At 43.0% G+C, this 21,315-nt stretch overlaps 2 protein-coding genes across 4 annotated transcripts in view; both read right to left on the bottom strand.

The window, feature by feature from the left end:
* Positions 1-3,751, bottom strand: part of LOC139344748 (transcription factor COE1-A-like) — an 84,701-nt gene extending 80,950 nt beyond the window's left edge. Inside the window, exons 1-4 of one of the 3 annotated variants that reach the window (XM_070983113.1) lie at positions 3,031-3,751; positions 2,125-2,281; positions 1,305-1,368; positions 1-47 (exon numbers count right to left, since the gene is read on the bottom strand). The exon at positions 1-47 is cut by the window's left edge and continues 9 nt beyond it. In XM_070983113.1, coding sequence (XP_070839214.1) covers positions 1-47; positions 1,305-1,368; positions 2,125-2,281; positions 3,031-3,161 — 399 coding nt within the window. In that variant the 5' untranslated portion in view covers positions 3,162-3,751. The remainder of the gene's footprint in view (positions 48-1,304; positions 1,369-2,124; positions 2,282-3,030) is intronic. The other 2 variants (XM_070983115.1, XM_070983116.1) reach the window with 2 other exon arrangements.
* Positions 3,752-6,174: 2,423 nt separating this feature from the next.
* LOC139345155 (RING finger protein 145-like) lies at positions 6,175-21,013 on the bottom strand. The gene is made up of 12 exons (XM_070983667.1): positions 20,837-21,013; positions 17,061-17,312; positions 14,830-14,938; positions 14,147-14,238; positions 12,990-13,225; positions 12,610-12,785; positions 12,114-12,254; positions 11,825-12,007; positions 11,363-11,510; positions 11,105-11,227; positions 10,740-10,973; positions 6,175-10,621 (listed from the first exon to the last, which is right to left on the bottom strand). The coding sequence occupies exons 2-12, from the start codon at positions 17,242-17,244 to the stop codon at positions 10,013-10,015; spliced, it is 2,235 nt and encodes a 744-aa protein (XP_070839768.1). The 5' UTR covers positions 17,245-17,312; positions 20,837-21,013; the 3' UTR covers positions 6,175-10,012.
* Positions 21,014-21,315: the final 302 nt, after the last annotated feature.

The raw sequence follows: 21,315 nt of genomic DNA, 5'->3' as shown, positions 1-21,315 counted from the left end.
CATGGAGTCTATGAGTCGAACATAAAAGTCCTGCTCCGTTCTGATGCCTGTTGGGATGCCGAAGAAAAGAGAAAATCATAAATTTCACAAAGATTTTGACAAGCAGAACAACATACAAAACCTCATTAGAAAATGTGTCAAATTAAGCAAACACAAAAAAGTGATAATTAATTCCTCCTGCCTTCCACAACAGGGAGCTCTGCCAAATTTGAAGGGCCACAAAAGGATTAAAAAACATATTTTCTGATATGCAAAATTGAATACATTTTTTTTTTCTTGTGACACCTTGTTAATTTTTTTTTATCTCTTTGTGCCTAAAAATGAGTCAAGCAAAGCTATCAGAAAGCAAATAATCATTCTTTGGCTGAACTGCTCACACATGCAGCCTGACACAGCTTTATTTTCAGGGGTCAAAAGCCATTAAGGATGGTGAAAATAAATGTTCCTCAACATCTGTGTGTGTGTTGTTTTTTTTTTTGTTTTTTTTTTACTGTTATACTGAGCCTGAATCAAAACAGTTTTATTTACACACATTTGCAAATTTGCCTCAAAGGGCTTTGCAATATGAACAACACCTGACATCCTCTATCCTGACACCCGTCATACTGTTACAGAAAACTGTGATTCAAACATTAGACGCCCATTAATGGTTCACATTGATGTTAAATATCCATGCCCTACAGTCAATTTCACTGATAAATGCTTTGCTGTGTGCATTATTTCCATATTAAAATTATGCAAAAATCAATAATTGCTCTCCACAAATTGTTGCTCTTATGCCCACATGTCTTTATCTCAGAGGAGCTGTGATGTTTCCCTCCCAGTTTAAGTTATTTCGCTCCCAGCTGGAGACTGAGCTGATAGGCCTGAACACCACAATCCACAGCCACCACAACATGCAACCAGCAGACTGCAGCTCCAACTGTCAAACAGCCCACTTCAGAGTGGACAAACTAATTTAGGGACGGTGACAGTGATGAAGCCATGAAGCTGGCGTAAACCGCCCGCCACAGCTGCTCCCAAATAGTGACATTTATCCAGAAATCGCTCAAATTACACAATTGTGAAACACTACACTGCAGTTTCTGGGACATGAACACCGTCTGGCAGCCTGTTGACCCTCTGCTTCATATATTTCCACATTAAATCTAAAAAAAATATTGTCCTGCTTCCTGTGCATGCTCATATTACTGCAGGACACAACAAGCAATCAAGCTGATTTAGTCAAATTCATTGTTAATAAGAGTTGAGTGTGCATGTGTGTGCATGTGTTTGTGCATGTGTGTGTCAGGCTCCTCACTCACCGTTGCTGTAAAGAAGCTGCAGCCGGTAATGAATCCCGTTATTGGTCTTCTCTCCACTCGTCTCCTTAACACACAAAACAAACGCTGAACTGTTTATTGAAATTTTTGGGGGCACAGATTTTAAAGATGCACCTCTCCGCACATGCAGGCCTGCAGAGATCAGATCCAAAGTTATTGAATTCTTCACACCGGTTAAATAAACGTGTGATTTATGCTCACAGCGGACACATTAAAGCAGGGCAGCCCTGTAATTTCGCCATGTGTAATCACGGTGTTATTGTGGCTTTTTAATTCCTCTGTAATTATCGCTTATGTTTTGGGGGGCAAATAAATCCAACACTAAATTCTCCCACTGCATTTCATCTAATTTAATCGGTGTCATAATTGATGAGGAAACCGGTCGCCCCGCCGCTGTTTATATAGAACAAGTGGTTGTGTTGAGTCAAGCTGTAAATTAAAACAATTTAAACGTCCAGAGTGGTTTTCTTATTTTTCAAATGCGCAAATGGATCGAAGGAAGTTTTTGAGTGACAGTGTGTGTTTATATTGAGTTTCATCTATGTCAAATTTGATCTAAAACGCTATGCATAATACTAATAATAACAACAACGATAATAATGATAATAATAATAATATAGGCAGGAAATATTTTATTAATGCGTTTCTGTAAATCTTTAAAATGTAACATTAATCACTGACATCAGTAACGTCAGACACCACAATGGAATAATATTCTAAGGCCTTCAGGAAATCAAAATTTCAAATTATCTCTCCTCTTATTTAATCTAGAAATGATCAGATCATGACTTCGTGCGCCCACCTTCTCTTTCTCAATGAAGTCCACGAAGTTGGTCCTCTCGATCTCCACCGGCTGACCCTGCCGGTCGTACAGAGCCAGGACGAAGTGGAAGAAGTTGGACTTGCGCAGGTTGGAGGGCGGCTGCTTCTCAAAGTGAGCCCGGGCCAGACCCACTCCACTGCGGACACACAGGCGCGGAGGAGTCGGTGTTAGAGGCGATAAAGTTTGACTCAGTCAAAGCAAGCAAAGAGAAGCTAAAAGCAGGGAGGAAATCCAGCCTTTGCATATATTTTTTCTTGATTTGATTGTTTATCTAGAAGAGACTATTTTATGAGGATGAAATCACAATCCCATGATTTTCTGAAAATATAATCAAATGTGTTTATGTTGGAAGCTGCTCTTGTCATGATAATCTGTGACTGGAGGTCATGATTTCTCCACCTCTGACTCTGGGGGCCAAGTGGAGAATTTTTTTCCCTTAAACAAACCATGAGTATGTTTAGAAACGAGGACTACTGAACAGATATTTTTTCCACTCTATTTTAAAGCCCGGGGATAGGACTAATTTATTAATTTGTCCCTTTGGCTTCATGTTCATTAAACCTCGCTGTGGACAGAAGGCGCGCGCTGCATGTGCGTAAAACACATGTGCCATCAACTGTTCAGCGCGTTGTCTTAAAATTATACAGCGCTTTCAGAGTGTTTTAGAATCTGAGAGGCTGCATAAAAAACTAAATTATTCTAGTATCAGTTTAATCCAAATTTACTCCTCCGGACAGCAGATCCTTCTGCTGCTCCTCATCAACACAGCCTCGTGTCTCGCACAGGCTTTCGCAGGGTCCGGACAGAAGAAAAAACACGTTTTCCCCGTGTTTGGGTAAATGGAGGAGTGTGGTAGCGTGTCTCCTCCACCGGAGCAGAGCTCACCTTTGGGCGGCCGTGTTGGCATCCAGCACGCCGCCCCCCTGCATCCAGCTCCGGACGGCGTTCATGCCTCCCAGCGGCTCCTCCTTCAGGCTGCTGCCGCTTCTCTGGATGCTTTCCTGGATCCCAAACATTAACAAATCTCCGCGGCCCGGTGCGGGTCCTTGTGGTCCTCGGTTTCGCCCCGCCTGAGCCGTGCACTTGTTTTCCTGTGGATCCTTCACTCTTCAGGAGGAGCAACGTGGGTGCGCTCTTTGCTGCGGCAGCTGCGTGCGCTTCGCTGGAAATCGAGCGAATAATTCTTGTCCTGGGGAATGCGTGCTAAAACAGGGGGGAAACCATATCGGAATAGTAGGATCCACAGTGTCCACCCACTTAATACACAGATTTAAATCGCCAGAAGGACGGCGGGACGCGGGCAGTGCGGAGAGGTGGGAAAAGTCACTCCCGGTGCGCTTGGAGATCCACAGTTCAGGCTGGCAGTCAGAAAAGAGAGATCAACTATCACCCAGATCAGATGTCATCATCATCTGACTCTTCTCTCTTCCTCTTTTCGCTCTTCGCTTTCTCTTCTCGTCCCTCAGCCCAGTGGTCCGGGACGTGTTGGGGTCTGTGGTGTCCAGAGCAGCGCTGCTTCCTGCGGATCACTCTCGAGCTCTCGCCACTCCGCTCCCTCTCTGAGGAAAACGCCGTGTGACTCTTCCCAAAAGACTCTCTCTCTCCCTCTCTCTCTCTCTCTCTCTCTCTGAGAACCAAACACGGGCTTCTCCCGCCCCGGGGGAGAGCGAGGGAGTTAGGATGGGAAGGGAAAGAGGGGAGGGGACCCGAGGAGAAGAGGGGAGGGGACAGGACGGGAGGAGAGAAGACGCCCCCAAACAAAGGCGAGAGCGGAGTCGCGTCCGCGCCATGGAGCGGCCGCAGCTCCGCTCCTCCGTCCGCCTGTCCTCCCCTGGCCGGCCCGGGTGGGTGGGCTTGTCCCTCTATCTGTGCTCCTGTTAAAGGGGATTTTTAAGAAACATCTCCTCTCTGTAAATGTTGAGATTAATAATTGAAAAAGGAAAGTTTCTAGGCTGCATGACGCTGGAATAAGTTGCTCAAAGGGCGCTTGAGCAGGGTGGACCTTTCCGGTCTGCGGGACAATCACGACGTAATTACCTCAAACATCTGCTTTTATTATGGAAATATTCAATCCAGAAACATAAAAAGACACTTTTTGAATTTTGCAGCATTTGATTGGAACTTTAAGACAAAGCCTAAAAATATGATTTGCTTATTTTTTTTATTCATAAAAAGTTTTCTTTCCAGCAAGAAACCTCTATTAAATTCACCAAATTAATTCTTGGTTCCAGCGCCGCACGGTGAGGCTTTTAATGGCGCAAAAAAAAGCTGTAATTTAAAGAAGTGGAAAAACAAATGCGTATCAAACAATCTATTAGACTCATTTTAGCTGCACACATTTGGTAAATCTGATATGAAACCACAGCATGTGCATTTAGATCTAAGTTTTATTTAGAGCAACGGGGTAAGGCTCAATTATAAAAGCCATATTTCATTTCCACAACATATCCCTGCGCCCCATTGTCCTCCGTAGGCCTGCTTATTGCAGGCTAGCGCCGCAAGACTCGCAAACAAAAGTGACAATAACAATAATTAGCTCAAAATAACAATGAGCATAATTGAGGATAATTGCTACCAGATTTCCCCGCTTTGTCGCTCCCTCTAGCACCATCTGTTATTTCAAACAATTTATCACACCGCCGAGAGGGAATCCAAACCAAATACAAATATTAATAGATAATTCCGCGAACTCTTTTAATAAAATAAAGCTACAGCGTATTGATCCGCCGAGGTGCAAAAGGTCAACAACTTTTGTATTATTCAGCTGGCTGTGGAAATGATTGGCAGGGCGAACTGGCGCAGTTCCAGGGTTTAATTCCCAAAGGTTATTGAAAAACGCTCTTGACCTTGATTATGGAGAATAAGAGTCTTTTATGCTCCAGTTTCCTGCTTATAGAAGGAGGTGGAGACGGTGGCGGATCAGCTCATATAGGAGGAGACATGTGCGAGTGTTAAAGAGGCTCCGGTGTCAGGATCGATCGGAGCACGTGTATCAGTTTGCTCAAAAACAAATAAATAATTATGAAAGAAAATATTTATCTCTGCACGCTCGCACAGGTAAATGTGCCAAAATGCTTCGGATTTAAGAGATGAAAACGCTATAAATAAAACCCTGCAAATTTAGATTTAATCAAAAGCTGTAACTGTCCGGGAGGGATATTATCGATTTATGAACACCCTGGAAGATTTGTTAATTTCAGTCCGATAATGTCAGAGTATCAACATTAAATGTGTCTAAGATCCAAAAGGATTTTTAATACCAGAAGAGGCTGCAGGATGACGCAAAGGGACAAAAACTATGCGTTTAAAAAGGTCTCTTTAAAGTTGATTTGAGCATCGTGGACATCATTTATTCTGAATGAATATTAAATAAGGAGGGCTTCAAAGCGACACTAAATCAGAAGAAATAAAGGTAAGAAAGTGAAACATCATCAAGGAACTTAATAACTCAGAGACGTGCACGAGCCCTGCAGAACAGGAACATGGCAGATTAAAGACAGACACAATATCTAAAGCCAGCATCAACTCACCGCTGTGCGCAATGAGTCCCCACAGGACGGTGACAGAAATAGTCATCTGTGTGTGTGTGTGTGTGTGTGTGTGTGTGTGTGTGTGTGTGTGTGTGTGTGTGTGTGTGTGTGTGTGTTTATGTCCAGCGGCGGGTTGTCTACGAGATCAGCCCCCGCGCAGTCTAAAAACAGCACAACAGCGCCATCATGTGTTTGAATCATCCAACTACACGAGCGCAGATGCGCCACCTGATGCAAGGTGACAGTCGGGAGCTGTTCTGATGTTCATGTGTCTCTGTGATGATACAACATGGCAGCACTCAGTTTCCCCTCCAGTCAATATGCGGTAAACATGCTGCTAGATATTATTTTCCAAATGTAAATGCTAGGCTTACTACTGTACTGCCAATAATAATAATAATTCACACAAAGCGCAGCGCTACTGCACTATTATATGTACATGCAATTACATAATATGCTGTACATCCAAACATTATAATAAATCAAAATACAGGCTGAGTCCAGAGTGGATGGTTCATTTTATTTCTGACATTCAATTTTTGTAAAATAACCAAGGCAATGCCAGGCATAAAGTCCAAAACCAACCGTGGGGCATTTTGACAGAACACAACCGGCATTCAGAGTCAGGTTTTACAGAGCAGGTCCTAAATGTGTTTGTGTGGAAAAACTCATCGGACAAAAGAAAAAAACTAAACAAAGACGTGGAGGGAGTCTCAGCGAGAGCAGCCCTGAACGTGACCGATGTGTGGCGTGGGACAGCAGTGCCGTGTCCTCTTCCACACTGCTCATTACAAACGCATTCAGAAAAGAAATAAGTGGTCAGAGGGCTTCTTGGCAGCTCGTGATTCCATCAGCATATTTGCTTACATTTTCAATGTTATACAGTGATGATTTTGCAAGGTATTATGACAAATTGAGTCTGGATTTCAGATGAGAGACTGACTTCAGGGAATTCAGCTTTCATATTGGCTGTAGGTATTCATATTCCTCCTGGAGGCAATATACTTTAATAGTGGTATTTAACTATTTCAGTACAAGAAAGTGCACAAACATTGGGACATTGAGGGAACATTGGCTTGTCTTTGTTATTTTACCAGCAAAGTCAATGAAGAGCAACAATAAAATTAAATTCGATGTTACCAGACATGTATAATGCATGGATTGATGGCATTTTTTTTTTTTTTTTACAATCCTAACACACACTAAAGCTCCTGACAGAAGGAGATGCAATGTAAAATTGATGTTGCTCAACGTGAGGACCAGCACTGACAGGTTCACGCACTTGTTTTGGCACAACAGCTCATGGACGAGTCACCTGAACGGCCCCTGATGCATTTTACATGAAGTCAATCTCGCGGCTGAAATCTCAGAGGCGCACTGAAATGCAAATAATGCATTTGAAGATTGAAAAGCCTCAAATATGTCATGTCCGTAAGTCTCCTGTAGTTATCAGATGAAGAGTTTATAGTCAAATATTAAATATTGAGTGTAGATAAAACATTTGATGTTAAACTGTCCCAGACAGTATGAAAAAAGGTGTCACAGTTCAGAGCCTGGAGAGTGACTGCAGCAACTGCAATTTCTCCAACATGGAGTATAAACAGAGCAAATACATCTGGAATCAACAGCTGGCAGGCTTCTCTGCCTCTTATTTATCATTAATACTGCAATGCACATTCACATACAGTTGCCCATGACAGTTATCACCTTGTGGAGCCGGTGACATTTTACTGTGCAGGTGATTTCTCTGCCTGACACAGTTCAAATGCTCCACGGTGTAAAACCGAGTGAGTATGAAGGGGATTAAAATGTTTGAAGAGCTTTATCTGAAACCAAAGATCTAAGGAATGGAGCTGATGACAACATGAGAAGTCGTTCAAGAAAACAGAAAGTCCTTATGTTCACCTTTCAGAGGAACATGTGCAAAATACATCAAACTCTACATTTCATCTCTTAAAAAAAAAATAAAATAAACACAAATAATTAAACAGCGTTGGCCAGGTTTGATCATACATGTGTTATGTATTCATTCTCAGGCCTGCAGCCAACGCTTTCCAATGTCAACAAGAAAGTCATTCATAGTAATAAGACCTTTAGTTATAGTAGTAGTAAGTAATACTGTTGAGGGTTAACTAGTGCGTCTCCTGTCCGTCTGCGCCATGCTGATCCCACTCCTAACAGTAGAGGGCACCAGAGTGATCACACCAGCCTGAGGACGCGTCATACAGACTGGAGAAGCAGTAACACTGGCTGGTCTCACAGATCTGAGGGCTTGGCTTCCCGAAAAGCTTCTTCGCCAAAAGTTTGTCTTTGCTCACTGAAGTGTTCAGGAAATCAAGCCCTGATCTTATTTATATATCAACACTCCTCTGCTTTAATATAGATGCCATACAGAGCAACATTTATATACATTACACACAAACAGATTGGGCTGTTTCCTCGTACACAAACACATCAGAGGGTATTTGGTTGCTGACAGCCATAGAATGGCTTTGGAGCGTTGCTAGTATAAATGACATTAGTGCAAATGCAACACAAAAAAAAAAAGAAAAAAAAAAGGCAGAAAAACATTGGTAGCAAGGTTGGAGCACACTGGGGGACAAACAAATAAATGTTATGGAAACAGTGGCAGCGTGCAAGCTCGACACATAAACGTGCATCAGGACTCAGCATTCTCAAGTTATTAAGTCTTTCAATTAAACCTTCAGAGTTTTCTACACACACCTCTTCCTCGTCCAGGCCCATATGCCCAAACATAGGCGTGGACTTAGAGTGTGTATGTGTGTGTGTGTGCGCACTAATATGTGTGTGTGTGTGGGGGGGGGGGGGGCAAAAAAAAAAAAGCTTTCTATCAATCGGCTCAGTTTGCTGGTTATAACATTTAATGGAGTGAAGTAACTGAGCAGCAGGAGGATAATGATGGTCTTAGAAAACACAGAGAGCTGTGATGTGATTGGTTTATAAGGATGTTGGATGGAGCCAGGTGATTGGCTCCTGCCATGAAAGACTCAACTATTGCTGGCTTGATGGCAAACTTGGGGTGGGTTCATTCAGTGTGAATCGGCGGAGCTCGGGAAGATGAGTGCGGACGAGCGTCGTGGATGAAGCCAACAACCACAAACTTTGGGCTCTGTGGGCTAATTTACACTCCGGATTCTCACCACGCTCAAGGTTATCTCCCTCCTCTCCTTTATTTTCAGTCCGTCTGCACTGCGTGCTGTCCAATAAAGCGGTAATGTAAAAATTATTTTAAAAATAACATCTCTTTGACAGGAATACAAAAGTTTGGCGATGAGGAGTAGAACTGTTTTTGCTGGGACCAGCCAAACAAGTCTGATTCAAATACTGAAGCAGTGTATTAGAGAAAGCTTGACACATGAATAATTATTCCATGTGAACACTTAACTAGACCACACCATGTATCCTCTTCTTAGCACCAGGCTTCGGGTCATGTGACAGGCTCAAGAAACAACATTCAGTCTCTGTTAACGCTTGGTGTATTCACTGATACACAGAACTACTGACATCCAACAGTGTAAACCAAAAATCGCATTCAAAACCGATGGAGAAATTTGTACTTCCTCAAACAGTGTCACTGTTTAAAATGCAACCGTCTGTCATCGCTGGTCTATCAAGGCTCTCCAAACCTCTGACCTATTCCTCCACAGATCATGGCACATACAGGACTACAGAGAAAACCCAAACACTATGACATGTGCAGCAATGAGAGTGAAGCTGCACGAGCAAAGGCAGGATGGGAGCAACCATCGCGTGAAATGTCTGAGAACGAAATGAGAAGGAAATAAGCTTGAGTCTAGAAATGCCACTATACTGTAGGTCCAATATCAATGTAAAAATATAGGAAAACAGCAAAAATTAGCGATGTGATAATTCAGTTTCATTCAGGATTTCACATTTCGTGGACATGATGTAGAACTACCAGTTATTTGTGAGATGAGAATACTGCTTTCCCCTTTTTGTGTTGAGAGAGAGAGAGAAAAAAAAAACACATGGAAAAAGTTATGCCCACCCCAATGAAATCATTGCTGGCATGAAAGTTAAACTCATCATGGGAACACATTTAGATGAACTGTTCCAAGACAATTGCCTAAAAAACATGGCCTCTTAATGCTGAGTGATGAACATCTGCTAAGAGATGGTTTTGCTTTTTTTTTTTCCTCTATTAATGGAAAAGGAGAGGTTTGCGGTTGAGTTTCTGACATGATGGGAAGTCAACCGCTGGACAAATACAATATAGGCTGAATATTGGCAGATGGAGTATTTAGATTGTGTGTTTATACGCGCATGCATGTATGCCATGTGTGTTACGATGGGGCTCAGAGGCTGCATGGAAGAGGCCTTTGTTCCTCAGAGGGGGAAGTGGGATGGTCAGGCTGTGATGATGGACTGGTAGATGACTTCCGTCTGACCAGTAGGAAGCCTGGATTGAGCTGAGAGGTGGGTTCAGCAGAGGTCATCTTTGTCTGGGCCTGTGACTGTGAGGATGAGTGATGAGAGTTGCAGGGGGTGGGGGGGATGCCCAAAGTGTCAGAAGAAGAGGAGGAGGAAGACGACGAAGGACGATCAGCGGGCGACTGGTTCCTAGATTCAGTCACAATTGGGGAAGAAGAGAAAGATGATGATGAAGTCTTCAGGTGCTGGGAAGCAGAGGGCACACCAGAGGAGACAGGTCCACTAACTCCCTCCTGCTCTCCTGTTCCCTCCTTCTTTCTGTCATCAGGAAGGGAACCATCTTGCTGTTTCTTACTGGCTGTGGCTTCGTTTTGCCCTGCAGGGACATCTTGGTTGGGGGCAGCGGTGGTTGGTGATTGGCTCTTGAGTTGCGAGTGACAGAGGGGGCATGTCTCCTGGACGTAAAGCCATTTCTTCAGACAGCCAGCGTGGAAGAAATGACTACACGGAGTGATCACGGCACTGTTCATGTCCTGGAGGGAATGAGGACAAAAACTCATGTGTATAAATCATGTTAGCCTACCTTAAACTTGAATAGTGAAATGAATTCTTGGCCACAGATTGACACGAACACACAGAACCAGCTCCTACCTGGTAGCAGATAGCACAGATGTCGTTGTACTGTTGCAGCTGCGTGTTGCTAGCTGTGGGGAGGCTTTTGATCTTGTTTACAGCATCTCTCCTGAGCAGGAAGCTCTGCCAGCCCAGCTGGGCTCTGAGCCAGACGTTATAGTAAGAGTGGACTAGGATGATGGTGCTGCCCATCACACTCCACTCCCCGAATACCGTCTCTGACACGCCGTAGCACACCACACACACCGCAACCTGGCAGAAGTGGAAATCAATGACACTGAGGCAGAGATACTTCAAAGCCAAAGCAGGATTGCATATCAACAATGGTGCTGCCTCACATGCAGACCTGCTGTATACTGTAAATGTGCCTGTGTGACACTCACCAGGAACTCCAGCAATCTGTACGTCCCATTGACACAGTAGATAACTTCATCCATGTTCTCTACTGGAGCCTTACGGAACTCCTCCACCATGAACAGAACGTAGATCAGCAGAGTGCCAAGGACCTGGAGGACATGGAGGAGAATGTCTTAGCGTTTTGACTTAATTCAGTTCAATAATTAATCACAACGAACACGTGCTTAACGATCCTCAGGGACTCTCAGCTGTGCGTGTGTGTGTGCTATCTGCTTGTGTGTTACCTGCAGGGAGGTGAGGATGGAGGAAGAGATGATGATGAGAAGCCAGAAGTCCATGTGGAAGAACTGGCAGATCATATAGGCCATGTAGGCTGGAAAGATCAGCAGGAACAGACACAGAGACACCGCTCTGAAGTGTTTCCACAAACTCCTACAAGGACAAACAGACGAGGGAGCAAAAGAGAAGAGGATCAGCTTCATCTGTGCCAGCATGGGTTTTTTTTTGCTTCAGCCACGGTACAGTTCTTGTTTTCCAAAGCAGTGGCTGCCTTTTGAGGCAACAATACAGAAATATGTCAACTATTTTTGATCTTTGACTTGTTGCCAGTGAGAGTTGAGCTTTTTTCTCATGAGAAATACATTTTTGATAAACACATCTCTCCATTTTTTTAAGACTGAGGATTAGAATCAGCTCAATACAACTACAATAAGACAAAAACTACACGTATGCTAAGTTTATCTTACTTGTCTCTGGATGCTCCCAGGGCCAGGACTATGGGGTCAGCTATCTCCAGCATGGACTGCAAGATGGAAGCAACAACAATGAAGAGGATGATGGAGAGAAGGAAGGCTCGGTGGATGACCTGAAGCTCGATGAGGCCAGTCTGGACAGCTAGGATCAGCAGGGTGATGCCTTCTGTCATCCCCCTGCACAGACAGACGGGAAACAAACATGTTAAGTGATCAGAAGTACAGCAACATATAGACAGACATCCTCAATGAACCCACACACACATACGTACACATGACTGACCTGTGCATGGTGTTGTCATTCATAAAGGCTCTGTAACCTTGAAGATAGAACTTGCAGAGTGTGAGAACTCCCAGAGCAATGAAGGAGACAGTAAAAACCAGACCCAGCAGGGAGTACGGTGTACTACAACATTCTGCAATACTGAGGAAAGGGAGGGAGGAGGGAGCATGGGAAAGGACGAGAAAGAAGGAGTATGGGATAGTTACAAGACAAGGCAAATAAACACGAAGTAGTACTAAATTGAACTGCTAGCCTACAATGTGATTGTGTTGCTCTTATATAATTATGTCCAGTTTCATTAAGACTGAAAATATACCCATGTTTTCTATATCCAAGTTATGTGCCACATACTGTATTTTGTATAAGATAGTTTAGTATGTGGTATTCATACATACAAGATTACTGCCACACAATATATATGAGTCATTAAATATACAGAACACACTCCAAAGAGTCTGTGATGTCCCACGCAGTCTGACCAGTGCTCTGGTCTTACCTGGTAAGAAAGAGGAAAAGGAGCCTCTCTCTTGAGGTAGGCTGGTCTCTGGTACTGAAGTAGGAGTAGATCTGCAAAGCAAACAGCAGCAGCCAGAAACACATGAAGAGAACCGGAAGGACCAACTGGTTCCACAGAGACATTCCCAAAGCTAGCAGCCCGTAAACTTCCACCACCTGGGGAAAAGAGAGTGAGAGAGAAAAAGAGAAAGAGAGAGCGAGCGAGAGAGAGAGAGAGAGGAGAGTAATGGGTAATTGGGGAAAAAGACAGAATGACATTAATATTACACATGAGGAAGTCTCTCAGGACCACTATAGCTGACATCCTGTTGTAAAAATTGAAAGAGCATGCAACATCGGGCCACGTAACCAGTTTATTACCTGAGCCAGCTCCCTGTAGGCAGTCTTGGCCAGGTTGTATGGTACCAACAAATTAGAAGCCAGGAAGTAAATGACCTCCAGGCCTGTGAAGATCATGGAGAACTTATTGATGAAGACAATGGTCTCCAGTGGGACCAGACACAGTCTGGCCACCAGAGGGAGGAGGTGAGCAGAGAAAAGCCAAATCCTCTTGGTCTGCATCACACAGGAACATAGCGTACACACCACCAGCTGACCTGAAAGAGGAGGACAGCAGATGAAGCCGAAAGAAGACACATACGCAAGCACAGATGTGCACATGTGCATGTGTGCACACTGATGCAAATGAGGTTTTAGAACAGCTTTTATTGATGTACTGTCCGTATATGTCTGTCTAGTTCAGAGCTCAAATAAAACAAACCGTGAAAATATTTACATCTGTCCCAAAGTGGTGACAATATGTCAGCTACGAAAGAAAAACATACATTCAATAAGAAAAATAAATAATTTGAGCCCACTTTCATATTTACGTAGTTGCTTTGATCTCTCTCCTTCCTCTACAGCAGTACATCTTTGTCACTGTAACCATGTTATTTTTGCTTTCTCAGGCTTTCACTGTGCAGTGAAATCAGCACTCAGTATGGTCTATTTATAGCACAGGAGACTCCACATTTACTCTCTAGTAAGATGAAACCACGTCCGACGGATGCAGTTCAACATGGATCAGCTTCCACAGTACGAAGGGTAGTATTAGTTTGTGATCAGTAAGATTATAGCCAGGCAATTTTTAGCAATACTCTATCAAACCCTGACAGATGCTGATGTTTTTCTTCCACCCACTCAACAGAAAGACTGCGGCACAGACAAGTTACAGAGCTGCAACTCTGGTAAGAGTTCAGTGCCTTCCTTAAGGAGGATGGAGAGACTTCAGTTGAAATTTAGTCTCTTCAGCCATTCTTTGTCCATTCCTTTCTAGACTTTCCACATGCATGGGCAACCGTGAAGGGGAGGTGAAGACAGAGATCAAACTGAAATAGGGGAAGAGTATCCTGTGAGCTCAGAAAGGAGCTGCTGACCTGCATCCACCTGCTCATGTCTGGGTTTATTCATAATCCATTCCTGCCTCACCATGTATACCGTGCAAGTGTGTCTTCATGCATTTATGTGTAATATTATACCTATGAGCGCAGTGGTGAATCTGTTCATGGACAGAGGTTCCAAATAGACAGGTCCTTCATGGCCGGACTCCAGTTCACTGCGGACATAATCCCTGAGAAAGAGAGGTCAAAATGCTCAATATGCAGGGCAGTCTATTGTGACTTATTGTATACCACTGAGCTACAGATTAACACAAGGATTTCTAGCCCTTCATCTGACCCAGCATAAGGAAAACTCACACCAGCTATTGATATATATTTTGTCTGTAAATGCCTTGAAAAAGAGACAGTCCATTACACTACACCAGGCATGTCAAACCTATTCCACAAAGGGCTGTGTGACTGCAGGTTTTTCCTCCAACCAATCAAAAGCACGCAGTCTGACCAATCAGCTGTCTGAAGACTGAGATCAGCTGATGAAATGAGTCAAGTCTGGTGTGCTGCTGCTTGGTTGGAAAGAAAACCTTCAGCCACTCGGCCCTTTGTGGAATAGGTTTGACATAAGTGCACTACACGGTAAATGATCCCTAAAGGCTTTGGTGTCAATCTAATGATGACAACAAGCCACTACAACTGACAGCACGGCTTAAATGAATTCGGTCTGTCTGGCAGAACATAACAACTCTTACTTGAAAGGTCCATGTTGCAAGTCATCAGATCATCCTCAGATTCAGAGATAACATGGTGTGTGTGTCTGTGTGTACCTTGAAACTTGGTGACCAGCAAACAGCAGCAGGGCCGTGAGGACATACAGGTAGAGTTTAACCAGGTGCTGACGAGGCAGAGTCAGGAGCACCAAGCTCAGGATGTAACCTGTGAGGCGGTCACACATGCAGACAGACACACGCACACACAGACACAGAACCAGTAGAGACAATCAACAAAAACAGCATCAAGTAAAAAGTAATAACACATTCATTATAAAAGTATCTCTATTGCTCCCTGTGTGTAGACCACACTGTGTTTTCATCTGTGCTTTTGTTTGTGATATACTTGCTGTGTATATGTGTGTGCGTGTGACAGATGTTTCTTATGTAATTGCAGGGAGCTATTTTTGACAGTCAAACAAACAGTCACTGCTGCCAATAGGCTTAGCATACAGTCCACTACCTAAAACACTGCAAAAAAATAAAAACATAAAATAACCTCCTCTGCGCATAGCAACAGTTACTTCGGCTTTACTGCCTCTCTCTCCTTTTATTCTGTCTGTCCACCCACAGCGCTCATCAGCACATACCAAGCCTATTGGCTCATTAACCGACCGCAGCCAAGTCTGGAGGCACACACTCACAAACAGAGACATATTAAACACACAGAAAACTCAATGCTGTGCTTGTCTGTGATTTTAGCTAGCTGTTTTCTTTGAGCTAGCTCAAGGTTAGGATTAGGGTTAGGGTTAGGGGGTTCGGACTCTACTGTGTCAACTTCAACCTTACATCACTGCTACTGTCATTCAATACTCGTGTGTCACTGAAATACAGCTGACCGGCTGCCTGTGTAGCAGAGACCTTTTGTAAATGAATAACACTCTTTAAAAAGGATGTGTCATTACTTGGATCACATGGTTAACAGCAGCTGAGAACGACTCACAATACGCTTGTAAAAATCTCAGCAACATTTAAGTAGAAAACACACAACTGCCAACCTTCCAATTAAAGTCCAATCCTGGGAAACAGCCAGGAAGAGTGTTTATAAAATCATGTTTCGCCACACTGGAGGAACACTGTCGAGTTCCTCACTTCTCTGTTTTCACCACTGAGGTTATGTTTTTGACTGTCAGCAGAATGTCAATCAGTTATGTATTTCTGTGAAATCTGGTGGATGAATGCACTGTGCCACAAGGAAGAACTGTGGTGGTGAACCAGAATTGAACTGCTATATTAAAATATGCGTATTTTAGGTTAACTGTACTGCTAATGGATACAGGCTTAATTCCAGTTACTAGAGAGGGATCCACTTTTTTTTTTTAGTTTTTAATTATTATTATTTGAAGTATTGATGTCATGGTTATATCACGTTCCAGGTCACGTGAGATTGGAGTAAACGACACAGCACTTCTTATTAAAAGAGCAAAAACTATACAAAATGCATTAAATTGAAATTAATTCCAAAGCAATTTATTTGAACTGTGATCCAAGTCTGCAAAATGGATTGGTACATTGATCGGTGAAGTCAGTCCGATATCCGGTGAGTGCATTACATCAGTATCAGCGCCCAATAATGATACTGAATCGGATCTTCCCAATTCCACCTGTTATTATTTCAGAAATCAGCTTCCCTTGCTTTGGCTATTGTAGGTTGGTGGGAAACCAGTTAAGGATCATGCCCTAGTCACTGTACTAGCAAAGAGGAAAACTCGTTTCAGACAGCATCCCTCTTTTATTTTACCATCAGGTAAACCTCCTCTTGTCATCATACCAAACAACCCCTCCTGACTGTCCTGAAATCACTTCAAAGCACAGCCACATGGCTTACTGCCTACCACCACATGTGAGCATTTTGAAAGTGACAGAGTTGGGTACAGTGGCCGACGTTGCTGAATGGAAAATAAAAGAGAAGAAAATCAGCATATCCAACCAAGAGCTATAAAATCGTGACTTCATCTACTGATAAAGCCAGTGAAACAGGAGGCACTTTAGCTGATAGTCTGGTCAATTAGTCCAAACAAAAACACCTACTGCAGGTTAGGATTTTTTAATTGACACGCCAGTAGCATTAGCTCTTTATACGTGTGTTAAATTATCAAATGTGTAAAATGATGTAGCGCAGACAGTGTAAGGCGTTTGTATAATTTGCATAATGCATGTGCTTTACGCTAATTCTCTTCGAAGTGTTAATACAGGAGTAATGCATTCATACTTTAACAGCCCGTGTGTGTGTATGTGTGTGTGTGTGTGTGTGTGTGCGCGTGTGTGTAACAGACACCAACACTGACCTACGTAATGCAGGTAGAGTGCCAGGTATTTGTACTGAAACAGGGGGTTGTTGGAGAGGCTGGAGCGCTGGATCTTCTGGAAGAAGGAGCTGACGTCCCAGCGGTACAGGACATCCAGCAGCATGATGCTGGGAACACGTAGACCCACATTGAGCACCGCCTCAACACGGTCCTTCACTGCCATGGCCTCAGCTTAACCTCTGATCGGCAGGCAGAACTGACCACTAAGACGGGATGTTAACGGTGGGTACACTGTAGTGACAGAGAGACAATGAGCAAAAAGAAGATGGAAATTAAATAGGATGCAGGGGAGAGAGGAAGCAGTTACACAGGATGAGGGCAATAATGAGGGAAAAGATGAAATCAAACCAGCAGCAAAGGAGGAGGGATGGGGTGGGGAGTGAAGGGAGGTCATAGGGAGGTAGAGAGTCAGATTAAGAAACCAATTTCACATGAAACAAGATCACAATAAGCAAATTTCCTTTATCATCCAGGTCACAGTGACAGTTTCATGTAAAATATATCAACCGTTAACTATTCCATGATCCATTTTTTTCTTATAGTAGTAAAATTCTATTGTGGCTGGCAGTACAGATAAACTATGCAGCAGCAGCCAACATTTTCCTGCATTTTGGTGGGTGGTGTTAAATGCCCCATTATAACAATTATTATGCATAACATCTCATGGGCCTATTCATATTTGAAGCTGAAGCAAAACAAATGTGTATATCTACTTGCAGAATAACTGAAAAATAACACTATAACTTAAACATATTACACCTATTTGGCAGACGTCTTAAATATTTAATGAAGGCATTGATGAAATGTTGGCACACAGGCTGTTTTACTTGCACTACAGGCTTTAAAACTAACATCCCTCCATCTATATTATCAAAATACTGAAACACCAATGTAAGAAGAAACTCAAGTATTGCACATGACTGGGAAACACTCAGCATTTTCTCACCAAAACGACTGAAACCAATCTATTCATGTCCAATGTAATGATGAAGACTCATCTCGATAGTAAAGCTAACTAGCTTAATATTAAAAGCTATGCAGATTATGAGCTGTAACACTTTCTGTTTTGAAATACATTTTCTCTTCATCAGTGAATAGTTAATGGTGTTGAGAGTAGAGAATTATTATCATTCACAACAAGCCTATTCACATTTACAAGCTTAAACGTATCATTCATGGTGATGTTAATGGCTGGAGAATGTGTTGAGCTGCTCAGTGCGCCCATTGTAGTTTGTGTGTTTGTGCAGGGAGGACCAGTCAGGCGGGGCAGTCAACAGAAACGAACACTGCTGCCAGATACAACTCATTTTGTTTGTTGACTGCCTTCCTTCCCTCACTTGTGAGTGTCATGTTCCTCCCTGCTGCTCGTTCAGGAATGCAAGAAACACAATCATGGGAAAAGAGCGAGTCTGGAATAAGATGTAACTGCAGATACCACAGGAATACTGCAAGGTTGTTCCAGTTCCAAAAGCGGCTACCCGAACTGCTTCACCCACAGTTATGATTTACATAGTTAAACAGTCACTGATCAATCTAGACTTGAGTGCATGCAAAGGAATCCGGGCCTTTCTGTTTGCTTAACGTGAGCACTGCACAAGCTACTGTGAAAATAATGTGGTACCACTTTCAGGTGTTTTAATGCAGGTGTGACTCAGCGACAGAATGAAAAATTAGGCACACTTGCTAAATTTGCTTATTCACATATACGCTTCCTCAGTTTTTCCACACACTGTTCTGCTTATATTGGTGTGTTTGTTTCCTTTTTCACAACACATTGTTGCGGTAGTCGAAGTCTGTTGACATTTTCTATCACAGTATTGAGTTTTCTGATCACAATGTTAATGTAAGTGCAAGTTCATAATATTAATTCAGAAAACATTTAGTGACACATAGTGCTCATCATATTTATGCAAAAATCTTGTAAATCCAATATTGCATAAATCTGTCCTGTGGACTGATTTGCAACACTGCCCTGTCGCAACAGCCTAACACAGTCAGAGATATTGAAATGGTATACACCTTGGTATGTAAGAGGTATGGCAAAATCTCTGATGGCTAAGATTTCTGTCATTTCGCACAGCATAGTCATCACCTTAATGATTACATTCACCTTAACGCCTGGCACTGTGCAATACACTTTTTCAACTTGGAATTACACTAATTTTACACATCTTACTGTAATATGCACACATATACAATATGTACCCACGTTTGACTAAACTTAATGATAGATATTCTAATACTAAAAGAGTTCATTTCAAACTTTATTACAGTTGCTGCTGCAACACAAAATGACCCATCAATCAAATCAAAAGACAACTGAATCAAAGCAGTTTCACCTAATTCATCAAATTGCTAATCAGTAGAAGTGATTCAATCTTCATGCCAGGAAACGCCTTGTATAATCAATGTGTCTCGATCTATTTAACCCTTACAGTGAAAACCTTTCATGATGACCGACAGTTACTTCAAGGCGAGCTGAGTCTAGTGTTGCTGACAGGATAAGTGACCCTGCTGCAGTTTCCGTGTTAAAACAGTTCATGACAAACGTGCTTTGTGCGCTTTTTAAGACTTTAGGACCAACAATAAATCAGTCATGGCTAATCAGGCTCTGGAAACGGAAACACGAGGGCCAAACATACGAGCTGCTACAGTCCTGTGTGTTTACAAACCTGACATGACGGTACCATAAAACGGCCACACGTGAGTCCTGTTTACAGTCCATTTCACGGAAAACTCACTCTTCTCTGCTACTTTCTAAATAAAAACGGATTGAATCTATTCTTAGATGTTCAAAAGCAGAATAAAGTTCGATCACTCCGTCTGATGTGGCACTTAAAAGACGTTTCCGATCTCTTTATAACGCCAGAGACTACTTCAAAGTTGCCAATAGCAGAGTTTCCATCCATTAATAACGTCCCGGCAGCCCGGAAGAGAACTTACTAACTTACATAACTCTGAATTCACCACGACTATCACTGGCCAAAGACAGATCACTTCGCAGAATACGAGCTTATATAACGCGGTCGTCTACCACTGTATTTTTATCTGTCGTAATCCATTAACAGCTCCGGGGCATGGTGTGGTCGGACTTAGTCTAAATGGATGTATTTATACCATTACTCGCTTAACTGACACACCGGCACTACAAACGTTATGGATGAGTGAGTGCTGCATCGATTGTGGTACGCCATGAACTCTAGTAACCCCTCTGTCTCGACGGAAGAAAGAATCTCTTAGCTGCGCCGCAAAATACTGCAACATTCTGCTAACTATACTGTTTTATTTGTTGCAGCACAGGGCCGACAAACCGACTGAGCGGCTTAAGTTTCTCCAAAAGTGATATGTCAAGTTGGTAACACAACGTTAGCTGTAAGAGTGTAACGTTACGTGCTGAGTAGAGATGATGAGCTGCATCGAGCAGGGAGCAGGCACGGTGCCAACAATTCCGGCTAATAGTCAGCTAGCATCGCTGACAGTTAGCTACTGTCAACAACCGAGCTCTCTACAACACAACAGGGTATAAAAACATACCCGGGGCCTTAGCTTGGTTCTAATGCTCCCACTCTAGGCACCAGCGACCACACATGCTCGCTTAGAGGCAGTCAGTGTTAGCTTTAACCATCTAAACATTAGCACAAATGGTGCCCCTAGCTAGTAAGTCTAACTGTAGCCTAGCTAGCAACCAAACTGGTAGACATCCCAAGCTAGCTGTGGCTCTCAGCCAACACTAATGAAAAAATAAGCGAACTTACATTTGAAGGACGATGTTCGCAATATGTACAACGGTTTCGGGGTGTTTTTCGGGTCGGATATCGACCATTTTAACTCGGCACCGCCCGAGTTAACGGTCCTCTCGATGGAAGTGCCTCACACTCAAAGGATGCGGCCGATCCGCTCATCTCATCTAGCAGCCATTACCCGAAAGTACCGAGGAGGCTGTATTAAGCATGCGCAATACAGTCTGTCCCAATAAATCTTTTGGTCTCCTAGTTGTTACACAAATACAATAGAGTGAACCTAGTTTGTTAATCTGATATACTTTTATCTTTGTGGGAAATTACTGTCTTCACTATACCAGAATATTTTGCTAGTTTTCACTTCTGTGAATTGTGAATGCGATCAGGTTTACAGTTGGGACGGAGGGTGGAAGTCAGTCACTATGCTGTGGCGTTACTACATATGTCCAAGACAAGGGATATTGTCATATTTCCACTGTTTCGTTAATATTGTG

The sequence above is a fragment of the Chaetodon trifascialis genome, chromosome 16 (genome assembly GCF_039877785.1).
Source record: "Chaetodon trifascialis isolate fChaTrf1 chromosome 16, fChaTrf1.hap1, whole genome shotgun sequence".
NCBI classification, from domain to species: domain Eukaryota; kingdom Metazoa; phylum Chordata; class Actinopteri; order Chaetodontiformes; family Chaetodontidae; genus Chaetodon; species Chaetodon trifascialis.
This window is presented reverse-complemented; position numbering and strand designations above follow the sequence as displayed.